Raw genomic sequence first — 11,682 nt, 5'->3', positions numbered from 1 at the left:
AAGGGCGATGAGAGGAATGGCTTCAACAGGGACACATGAAACGTTGGATGAACCCTCATAGAGGCCGGAAGCCGCAGCCTGTAAGCCACAGGGTTCACCCGATTAACCACTTTAAAGGGGCCTATGAAGCGAGGGGCCAGCTTCCTGGATTCCACCCGGAGAGGGAGATCACGGGTGGAAAGCCAAACCCGCTGTCCAGGACGGAAAACCGGAGCCGGACGACGCTTGCGGTTAGCCTGCCGCTGAGCCTTAACCGAGGCCTTCTGCAGCGCCGCCCGCACCCCGTTGCACGTCCTGCGACAGCGAGCCACATGTGCCTTAGCCGATGGCACCTCAGCCTCCTGCTCCTGTTCGGGACACAGATGAGGTTGAAAACCATATTGACACTGAAAGGGAGACATACCAGTAGAAGAGGAGAGGAGGATATTATGCGCGTACTCCGCCCAGGCCAACCTCCTACTCCAAGTTGCCGGACACCCGGCAACATAACACCTCAGGACTCCCTCCAGATCCTGGTTGACGCACTCCGTCTGCCCGTTTGACTGCGAGTGAAACCCAGACGACAGGCTGACGGAGGCGCTGAGGCTGGAGCCAAATGCCTTCCAGAACCTGGAGGGGAACTGAGGGCCCCGGTCGGACACAATATCCACTGGCAACCCGTGGACCCGAAAGACGTGCTGCACCACCAGGTCAGCAGTCGCTCGAGCCGAGGGAAGTTTGGGGAGGGGAATGAAGTGGGCCACCTTGGAAAAGCGATCCACTACCACCAAGATGGCAGTGAACCCATCTGACAGGGGAAGGCCAGAAATAAAATCCAGGGATATGTGCGACCAGGGCCATTTAGGAATAGGAAGTAGTCTGAGAAGACCCGCTGGTGCACAGCAAGAGGTCTTACTACGCGCGCACACCGGACAGGCCGCCACGAAGGAATGCGTATCCCCCACCTCTGTAGGCCACCAGAACCTCCTACGGATAAACTCCAGGGTCCTGGCGGCCCCAGGGTGGCCGGTGAGTGAAGAGGTATGTGCCCACTGCAGCAGTCGCGAGCACGCAGCCTTGGGCACATACATCCGCCCCGGAGGACCCCAACCGGGATCAGGCTCCCGTGCCAGAGCCGATCTTACCGCCCTATCTATGCCCCATGACACGGGTGCCAAAATAAGGGCCTGTGGAATAATAGGGTGGGGCTTCTCCTCCCGGTCCGGAGTATCAAACTGACGTGAAAGAGCGTCAGGTTTGACGTTCTTGGAACCAGGCTGGCAGGAGATGGACAATTGAAATCGAGTGAAGAATAATGCCCACCTGGCCTGGCGAGCGTTAAGGCGTTTAACCCCTTGGATGTAAGCCAAGTTCTTATGATCAGTCCAAACAACGAAAGGATGTGTCGCCCCCTCTAACCAATGTCTCCATTCCTCCAGTGCCAACTTAATTGCCAACAACTCCCGATTACCCACGTCGTAGTTGCGCTCGGCCGGAGACAGCCGGCGCGAAAACAAAGCACAAAGATGCACTTTCCCGTCTTTTAAACATCTCTGAAAGATCACCCCCCACCGCAATGTCAGAGGCATCCACCTCCACAATAGGCTGAGCCTCCGAATCGTGGCAGATTAATACAGGGGTGGAGGTAAACCGACGTTTAAGGTCGCAGAAGGACGACTCTGCCCGCGGCGACCATTCAAAGCCACGGAGAGAGGCCTTAGTGAGAGCTGTCAGAGGATTGACTAAGGCGCTGAAATTGCGAATAAAACGCCTGTAGAAATTTGCGAAGCCCAAAAAACGTAATTCTTTGAGCGATGAAGGGCGTGGTCAGTCCAAGACTGCACTCACCTTGGCTGGATCCATGCGAAGATCACCCTTCGTCAACACAAAGCACAGGAAAGACACGTAACTGTGTGCAGTAACTAATTGTACTTGTAGGGCTGTCAACGAATATTCTATATTGAAATTAATAATCGACTTGTAAACATTTAAAAAATAATTATTATTATATTAGATTGTGAAAAAAACTGCCCCCGGTGGGCGGTCATTAGTGGTTAACATAACGTTGTACATGGCCTTTGTTTACCCCGTCATTCAGCGTCTTTGCAGAATGCACGTGTTAGAGCCAATCAAAGGCAGAGCGGGTCTTTGCAGAATGCACATGGAAAAGAACTGCTTCAATCATAGCAATGCGCAGCATTTTATGGCAGTAACAGTAACTGCGTTAAGCTGCAAGGGCCCACATGTGGGCCCTTTTGAGGACGATTTGCCCACCGGCAAAATCCGTTCAGCGGTTCTCGAGTTACATGCCGGTATTTGAGGCTTGTGCAAAGTACACGGTATTGCGCAAAATACCACTCCCGACTCTTGGGGCTCTAGTTCCGTCAATCATTTAGCGATCTCGAAAATTATTGTGGAGGGTTGTAGCCAATGAGTGTGGCTTGGGATGTATGAATCAGGGATCTAGGTGAAAAACTAATGAGCAAAAACAGGAAGAGAAAAACAGCCAAATTTATTGAAGTCTATGAGAAAACTGAGTTTTTCTTTTGTACACAGTTTACCAAAATCACCCCTAATCACTCATTTCTGAATGGATCTTTATGAAATTTGGACATGTACTACATACGGCTTCATGCTATGGACCTCTGTAGTTTTTTAAGCCATACCACCTTCTGGGGAAATACTACCTCTGGACTACTAACTACTACAGAAAAACTTGAGTAACAAATTTTTCTACAACTCAAGTTCAGACCTATGTTACTCTATTTCATTAACACTAAAGGTGAATTTTCATGCATGTGCTATAAGTATAACGTATGTTGTTTTGGTTTGCAAAAAAAGTATGCAGTCCTCAAAAACTAAACTAAAATGGCCAATTTTGGGGGCGCAGGTTAAGAGGTTAAGATTGCAAGAGTAATCCGTTAGATTACTCGTTACTGAAAAAAGTAACGCCGATAGTAACGCCGTTATTTATAACGCCGTTATTCCCATCACTGTGAGTAACAATGTTCATCAAAGTGTTCAGACTTGAGTGCTGAGTGTTGAGTGTATGTTAATATATTGCGAACATGTACGAACATGGCTATTGTTATAGGAAAGAGAGGGTAGCATATTTATTTATCTTTTATCTTCTATATACTGTATGCATATAGTCTCTTAATGTGAATTCTCCCATCCGGACAAATGCAATTTGAAATATTATTATAGAATATAGAATATGATGCTTATAAATTACCTTATTATAGCCAATTCGCACATTTATATATATATACATATATTATCTTTCAAATGCCCGAGTTCAATTTGGATTTAAAAACTAATTTCAGATCTAATTGTTGCTACATGCTAACAATAGGGAGGAGAAACTAACTGCGGTTAAATATTTGTCAAAAACGTTACCTTTTGTGGCTTATTATCCCGAATAATAACAGTTATTGACATAATTCATTCAGAACGCTAAACTTTGAACCCCCATAGAACTTGCCAGGAAGTGTAGTTCAGAATAATTCCAACGCTGATCCACAGCTATGCATGCCCTCGACAAAATGGCAGCAAAAAACTACAATTCCCATGGTTAAAATGTTTCAAAATGGTCGCCGTCTTGGAATAGACTTCAGCAAATCGAGTAGGTAAAACTATCTAATGGCACTTTTAACCTATTGCTAAACTAACATATTGATGATAATCAGTGTTGGGACTAACGCGTTACAAAGTAACGCGTTACAGAAACGAAGTTACTTTTTGCCGCAACTAGTACTCTAACGCATTACTTTTGAAATTCAGTAACGCTACTTACGTTACTGAATGGTTTGTTAGTTCGTTACTGCGTTCTTTTTATGTAGATTCATAGCGAGCGTCCTTATTTCGCCTGCGTTTGTTTTGTTTACTGTAGACTGAAAGGCGCTATATAAAACGAAGTATTATTATTATTATTATTTCTTTCCGTAGCCTCATTCTGGTTTTCGCACTTCTGATTGGCCACTGACGTTCTGAAAGAAATAGACGCTCTCTACAGTAAACAACAAGAGGACGCTCGCTATGAATCTACATAATAAGAACGCAGTAATAATAACGAACTAACAAACCATTTAGCAACTACTTGGAGAGATAATTAATATACAACATGGAAACGAGATAAAGAACATGTTTGAAGGGCTGCTGGAGTCAACTGGACTAACGTTACATCTCGACCACCGCAGACTGGTGACGGTGAGTGCAATGTGTTCACTGAAACTCAAGATCAACAGATTTTGACTGTACGAAATCTGCCAGGGAATCTCATAATACTAATCAAACAATATAAATATAGTCCTTTCATGCACAATTGATATCCTAACTATTCTAACGTTGCAATGCTTTGATTGATATCTTAAACAACGCTGCAAGATGGTTATGAATGAATTAATGAATGGATGAATGAATGAATGAATGAAAACTTTATTTAACAGATTGCAGAATGGGTACAATACAGTACGGCTCAATACATACAATTGTTAAGGGGATGCAGACCTGAGAAAGACGTTTGTCTTGTTTCCATCAGGGTCCCCCATTTTCAATTCATATAGACATTTATGACATACACAACATACATGACATTTATGGCATAGGGACATATAGGTATTTAGTACTGATACATTTGTGACATAAGCGGTATTCAAATATACAGTACTGTTACCCCTAGATCCTGACAGAGTATATACATATGATGGGGAGGGGACTGTACATTAGGAGGGGGTGGGTGGGTGGGAGAGAAATATACATACAGCGGGGAGGGAATATATAATGAAACGCTCTAGACCACATTGCTTAGCAGAGTTCGGTGATGTGAATGGAAACTGTCAAGTTGATCAACCGATTTTGAGTATATGGGGCATGGGACTTGAGCAATTTTTTTTTTTTTTTTTTTTTTAAATAACTAAATAGTTACTTTTCACAGTAACTCATTACTTTTGGGTGTAAGTAACTAGTACAGTAACGAAGTTACTTTGAAATGAAGTAACTAGTAAAGTAACTGAGTTACTATTTTTCAGTAACTAGCACAACACTGATGATAATACACATTCTACATGCTTTTATGACATATTAGTGATGTTAATACTTGAATACGTTTGATTTTAAAATCGATTTTTTTTTTTTTTTGCAACAATCTGAAAAATATTGATTTATGATCAGATGCCGTTTTGGGACCGGATCCAGTCCCGTCGGGTGGGACCGGATCCAGTCCCGTCGGGTGGAACAGGTTAATATCAGGGACCATGATGGAATTGGATTTTACATGTTTTTATCCCTTGGATGATGTCTCTAATCCACAATCAAATCAATCAATCAATCAATCAATCCTGTCCCCTCAGACACCTGGCCCAGAACCCATTTGTGTGTGACTGTAAGCTGAGATGGCTGTCGGACTACCTGCGCTCAAACCCCATCGAGACCAGCGGGGCGCGCTGTGCCAGTCCACGACGCCTGGCCAACAAACGCACCGCGCAGATCAAGAGCAAGAAGTTCAGATGCTCCGGTGAGTGAGTGTGTGTGTGTGTGTGTGTGTGTGTGTGTGTGTGTGTGTGTGTGTGTGTGTGTGTGGTGTTGTGTGTGTGTGTGTGTGTGTGTGTGTGTGTGTGTGTGTGTGTGTGTGTGTGTGAGTGTGTGTGAGAGAGAGAGAGAGAGAGAGAGAGAGAGAGAGAGAGAGAGAGAGAGAGAGAGAGAGAGAGAGAGAGAGAGAGAGAGAGAGAGAGAGAGAGAGAGAGAGAGATGAGAGAGATACTACTGTGGTATCAGATGCAGCACTGAAAAATCAACCTCTTCTGCTGCTGGTCTGCTGCTCCTCTGCCACTATAGCACTGGCACTCGGGTGTTATATTTCAGGGGCTGGTGGCTGGCTCCCAAAGTGAACAAAGGGAGGGTACTTTACTTAACTGCTCCCCCAGGGAGGGGGTCGGGGGCTACTGCCCTCAGACCCCCAAGATAATTTTTATATGGGTAGTCTGACTTGGGGTACTGCCCATATATTAGTGTTGCAATGCATGATAAATAACAGTGAAAAAAGCTAAGGAATCGGATGGAGCTGGGGCGTTTGTACACTGTGAATGGTACACTGTGGGAGGCAGTGGAGGTGTGACATCCGGCCCGGTCCAGAACAATAGGAGTCACAAAATCAGTTTGGCCCGTGGAGCAGCAGCAGAGGAGCAGCAGAGGTTCCATTTTCAGGGCTGCATCTGTACAGTATAGTGATTTTCTTGGCCAACAGTCAGTCCTGCACCAATGAAAGATTACAGTGTTCTTCAGCCTCTAATTAGCTTGACACCTGCTGCTCCGTGACATTCCTCTGCGTTGTGTTTGTCATCGATACTTGGTTATCTCACATTGGCTGTCACACACTGTATCACCCCGTCCATGCAATCCGTCTCATAAGAATTCGACACTGGCAAACGTGGTACCTTTCTTGGAAAACGTTGTTTATTCCGTAAACAAAGCCTCTGTACCGGATGGAAAACAGTTCTTTCTGTCCTTGAAAAGCCTTTGAAGAAACTGAATTCATTATTCTAACAATCTCTCTTCTGTTACCCCGCTCGGTGGTCGTGCGGCCTAGCTGTCCAAAAGGCCTTCCCTGTTAGCCGAAGCTAGCGTTGTCGTGGCAATTCCCCTCCCCCACCCGCGAGGCAGCAGTCCGCTGCTTTTCCACGTCTGCTTGTGTCAGCCTCGTGTCCCACTCTAATTTGTCTTCTGAAGAACTCACAGCTCATAACGTCTTTCCCCTAGCAACGGGGGCCCGCCCCCTTTTCTCATTACTAAGTGACACGATACCAGGGCAACGGCACTTTTGGTCATCTTTGACCCACTAAACGCTGTGGTTACACTGCTATGTGACGAGCCCAGTGCTGCTGCAGACAATGACCTTGGCTCGCTGATAAAAGGCCCTTGTCTGACTGGAGACACCCATAGTGACTGATACTGTCCTCTTAAAACTAATATCTAGAGTAGATGCCGTCATCTGCAGATATTTACATTATATACACATTGAAAAAAAGGGCCATTCTTTAACTGCCCTGCCAGCCTCTGAGACAGATACACTATGGCTGACACAAGACAGATAGATGTGTGTGTGTGTGTGTGTGTGTGTGTGTGTGTGTGTGTGTGTGTGTGTGTGTGTGTGTGTGTGTGTGTGTGTGTGTGTGTGTGTGTGTGTGTGTGTGTGTGTGTGTGTGTGTGTGTGTGTGTGTGTGTGTGTGTGTGTGTGTGTGTGTGTGTGTGTGTGTGTGTGTGTGTGTGTGTGTGTGTGTGTGAAGCTCACTCCCACTTTGACTGACATGGTTTTGTTTCTCTTTGTTTCCATGACAGCCAAGGAACAGTACCACATCCCAGGTGAATATGTGTGTGTGTGTGTGTGTGTGCATGTGCATACTGTGTGTGTGTGTGTGTGTGCATGTGCATACGGTGTGTGTGTGTGTGTGCATGTGTCCGTTGTTCTCTATCTTTAAAATATAATGTCTTTATGTTTGTCTGTCTGACTGTACGTGTATTTGTTTATTTGTGTTGGTGTGTGTGTATGTGTGTGTCTCTGTGTGTGTGTGTGTGTGTGTGTGTGTGTGTGTGTCTGTGTCTGTGTCTGTGTGTGTGTGTGTGTGTGTGTGTGTGTGTGTGTGTGTCTCTGTGTGTGTGTGTGTCTCTGTGTGTGTGTGTGTGTGTGTGTGTGTGTGTGTGTGTGTGTGTGTGTGTGTGTGTGTCTGTGTGTCTGTGTCTGTGTCTGTGTCTGTGTGTGTGTGTCTGCGTGTGTGTGTGTGTGTGTGTGTCTGTGTCTGTGTCTGTGTCTGTGTGTGTGTGTCTGCGTGTGTGTGTGTGTGCGTGTGCGTGTGTGCGTGTGCGTGTGTGTGTGTGTCTCTCTCAGGTACGGAGGCCAGCCGTCTCACCAGTGAGTGTAACAGTAAGCCCGTCTGTCCGGCTAAGTGTCGCTGTGAAGCCAACGTGGTCGACTGCTCTAACCTGAGGCTCACCAGGTTCCCAGAGCTGCTGCCCCCCCACACCGAGGAGCTGTGAGAGAGAGACACACACACATATATACACACACACATATACACACAAACACATAAACCACTATCCTCCCCTGCTCTGTTTGCATTGCTCATCTCTGTTCTCTGTGATCATTCCAGGCGTCTCAACAACAATGACCTGTCAGTACTGGAGGCCACTGGGTCCTTTAAAGGCCTCTCACAGCTCAAGAAGATGTAGGTGGTTCAGAGAGGCTCTCTCTCTCTGTGTGTGTGTGTGTGTGTGTGTGTGTGTGTGTGTGTGTGTGTGTGTGTGTGTGTGTGTGTGTGTGTGTGTGTGTGTGTGTGTGTGTGTGTGTGTGTGTGTGTGTGTGTGTGTGTGTGTGTGTGTGCGTGTGGGTGTGTGTGTGTGTGTGTGCGTGCGTGCGTGCTGCGTGCGTGCGTCTGTCTGTGTGTGTGTGTACTTTATTATCTAAAGATGGTGAGTTAGAGTGTTGTGTTCATTCATAGTTAAAGACAGTAGAGGTTGAGTACTTTATTGTCTAAAGATGGTGAGTTAGAGTGTTGTGTTCATTCATAGTTAAAGACAGTAGAGGTTGAGTACTTTATTGTCTAAAGATGGTGAGTTAGAGTGTTGTGTTCATTCATAGTTAAAGACAGTAGAGGTTGAGTACTTTATTATCTAAAGATGGTAAGTTAGAGTGTTGTGTTCATAGTTAAAGACAGTAGAGGTTGAGTACTTTATTGTCTAAAGATGGTGAGTTAGAGTGTTGTGTTCATTCATAGTTAAAGACAGTAGAGGTGGAGTACTTTATTATCTAAAGATGGTGAGTTAGAGTGTTGTGTTCATTCATAGTTAAAGACAGTAGAGGTGGAGTACTTTATTATCTAAAGATGGTAAGTTAGAGTGTTGTTTGTTCATAGTTAAAGACAGTAGAGGTTGAGTACTTTATTATCTGAAGATGGTAAGTTAGAGTGTTGTGTTCATTCATAGTTAAAGACAGTAGAGGTTGAGTACTTTATTGTCTAAAGATGGTGAGTTAGAGTGTTGTGTTCATTCATAGTTAAAGACAGTAGAGGTTGAGTACTTTATTATCTGAAGATGGTAAGTTAGAGTGTTGTGTTCATTCATAGTTAAAGACAGTAGAGGTGGAGTACTTTATTATCTAAAGATGGTGAGTTAGAGTGTTGTGTTCATTCATAGTTAAAGACAGTAGAGGTTGAGTACTTTATTATCTAAAGATGGTAAGTTAGAGTGTTGTGTTCATAGTTAAAGACAGTAGAGGTGGAGTACTTTATTATCTAAAGATGGTAAGTTAGAGTGTTGTGTTCATAGTTAAAGACAGTAGAGGTTGAGTACTTTAATATCTAAATATGGTAAGTTAGAGTGTTGTGTTCATTCATAGTTAAAGACAGTAGAGGTTGAGTACTTTATTATCTGAAGATGGTAAGTTAGAGTGTTGTGTTCATTCATAGTTAAAGACAGTAGAGGTTGAGTACTTTATTATCTAAAGATGGTAAGTTAGAGTGTTGTGTTCACTGATAGTTAAAGACAGTAGAGGTTGAGTACTTTATTATCTAAAGATGGTAAGTTAGAGTGTTGTGTTCATTCACAGTTAAAGACAGTAGAGGTTGAGTACTTTATTATCTAAAGATGGTAAGTTAGAGTGTTGTGTTCATTCATAGTTAAAGACAGTAGAGGTTGAGTACTTTATTATCTAAATATGGTGAGTTAGAGTGTTGTGTTCATTCACAGTTAAAGACAGTAGAGGTTGAGTACTTTATTATCTAAAGATGGTAAGTTAGAGTGTTGTGTTCATTCACAGTTAAAGAGAGTAGAGGTTGAGTACTTTATTATCTGAAGATGGTGAGTTAGAGTGTTGTGTTCATTCATAGTTAAAGACAGTAGAGGTTGAGTACTTTATTATCTGAAGATGGTGAGTTAGAGTGTTGTGTTCATTCACAGTTAAAGACAGTAGAGATTGAGTACTTTATTATCTGAAGATGGTAAGTTAGAGTGTTGTGTTCATTCACAGTTAAAGACAGTAGAGGTTGAGTACTTTATTATCTGAAGATGGTAAGTTAGAGTGTTGTGTTCATTCACAGTTAAAGACAGTAGAGGTTGCACCCAGTTTGCTCAGCATCACTGCTGCTGTATGTTGATGACATGTGGTTGTGTGTGTGTGTGTGTTGTGTGTGTGTGTGTGTGTGTGTGTGTGTGTGTGTGTGTGTGTGTGTGTGTGTGTGTGTGTGTGTGTGTGTGTGTGTGTGTGTGTGGTGTGTGTGGGTGGGGTGTGTGTGGTGTGTCTGGAATGGATCTCTTCTAGTAACCTTAGCAACAACAAGATCTCAGAGATCGAGGACGGGGTGTTTGACGGCGCCCGCTCTGTGGTTGAGCTGCACCTGACAGCCAATCACCTGGAGTCTGTCAGAGGGAGCATGTTCAGAGGCATGATGGGACTACGCATGCTGTGAGTTTATATCTATCTATCTATCTATCTATCTATCTATCTATCTATCTATCTATCTATCTATCTATCTATCTATCTATCTATCTATCTATCTATCTATCTATCTATCTATCTATCTATCTATCTATCTATCTATCTATCTATCTATCTATCTATCTATCTATCTATCTATCTATCTCTCTCTCTCTCTCTCTCTCTCTCTCTCTCTCTCTCTCTCTCTCTCTCTCTTCTCTCTCTCTGTCTGTCTGTCTGTCTGTCTGTCTGTCTGTCTGTCTGTCTGTCTGTCTGTCTGTCTGTCTGTCTGTCTGTCTGTCTGTCTGTCTGTCTGTCTGTCTGTCTGTCTGTCTGTCTGTCTGTCTGTCTCTAAAGGCCTCTTCATGCTACAGCAACTTCAAAGCAACTGCACCACAACATCGACAAAGCAACAGTGTTGTAGACACTCTGCATTTATGCTTCTGCAACATCGACGCGCAAAGTTAGTTTAACTAAAGTTAGTTTAGGTTCGTGTTAACGTTAGATAATGTACAAAATAAACGTATTTCCGGTGCTTTTAGACGTCGCTCTTTTATTTTGAAATCCCCCGACCGGAAGTATTTGTGATGTATTCTGCTGTATAGGTTCGTTTTAACATTAGCTGGCAGCTACAGGCACTCGAGGTCGAGGAAGAGCTGCTGAATTTAATCGGCAGGAGGAGAGAGAGCTCGTCAAAGCTGGATATATCCCTGTGGCTGTGGTTGTAGGCACGTAAATGCAGCTCGAACTACCTGTTATATTAAATTAATTGATTGCTGTTTAACAACTTGTCCGTGTCCAGTCCTTTCGAACTGCCCCACCGTCCGTTCATTGTAAACAATGATGCATGTAATTATATTTACGTTACTGTGTGTTGTTGTAGCTATGTTAATAAATTCTGATGGCATTAACGTTAGTTGGGTATGATAGAGCATTGAATAGCATCAAGTTCAACGCTAGCTGGCTGGCTACAACAATGGCGGATGTATTCCTCGCTGCGGGACCAATATTATTATATGACAGCCCCGCCCCCATTCACTACCAACCAATCACTGCTACGCAATATCAACGCAACGGTTGTTTAGATTAGATTTGGGTGAAAGGTACGCAACGTCCTCGCAACACAGTCTACAAGACCCTCTAAAACAAGCGCGTTGAAATCGTGCTGATGTTGTGTTGAAGTTGCTTTGAAGTTGCTGTAGCATGTAGAGGCCTTAAGTCTCTCTCTCTAAGTCTCT

General features: G+C 44.0%; 1 protein-coding gene across 1 annotated transcript in view; it reads left to right on the top strand.

Annotated features, from left to right (window-relative positions):
- Positions 1-5,274: 5,274 nt before the first annotated feature.
- LOC311248406 (slit homolog 1 protein-like) overlaps positions 5,275-11,682 on the top strand; it is a gene marked incomplete at both ends in the record, with an annotated part of 7,959 nt that continues 1,551 nt past the window's right edge. Inside the window, 5 exon segments of the mRNA XM_084339288.1 lie at positions 5,275-5,494; positions 7,315-7,338; positions 7,862-8,006; positions 8,124-8,198; positions 10,289-10,432. Of these exon segments, the coding sequence (XP_084195414.1) occupies positions 5,275-5,494; positions 7,315-7,338; positions 7,862-8,006; positions 8,124-8,198; positions 10,289-10,432 (608 nt within the window).

Source organism: Notolepis coatsorum (genome assembly GCF_963971535.1).
Source record: "Notolepis coatsorum genome assembly, contig: SCAFFOLD_4263, whole genome shotgun sequence".
NCBI classification, from domain to species: Eukaryota; Metazoa; Chordata; class Actinopteri; order Aulopiformes; family Paralepididae; genus Notolepis; species Notolepis coatsorum.
This window is presented reverse-complemented; position numbering and strand designations above follow the sequence as displayed.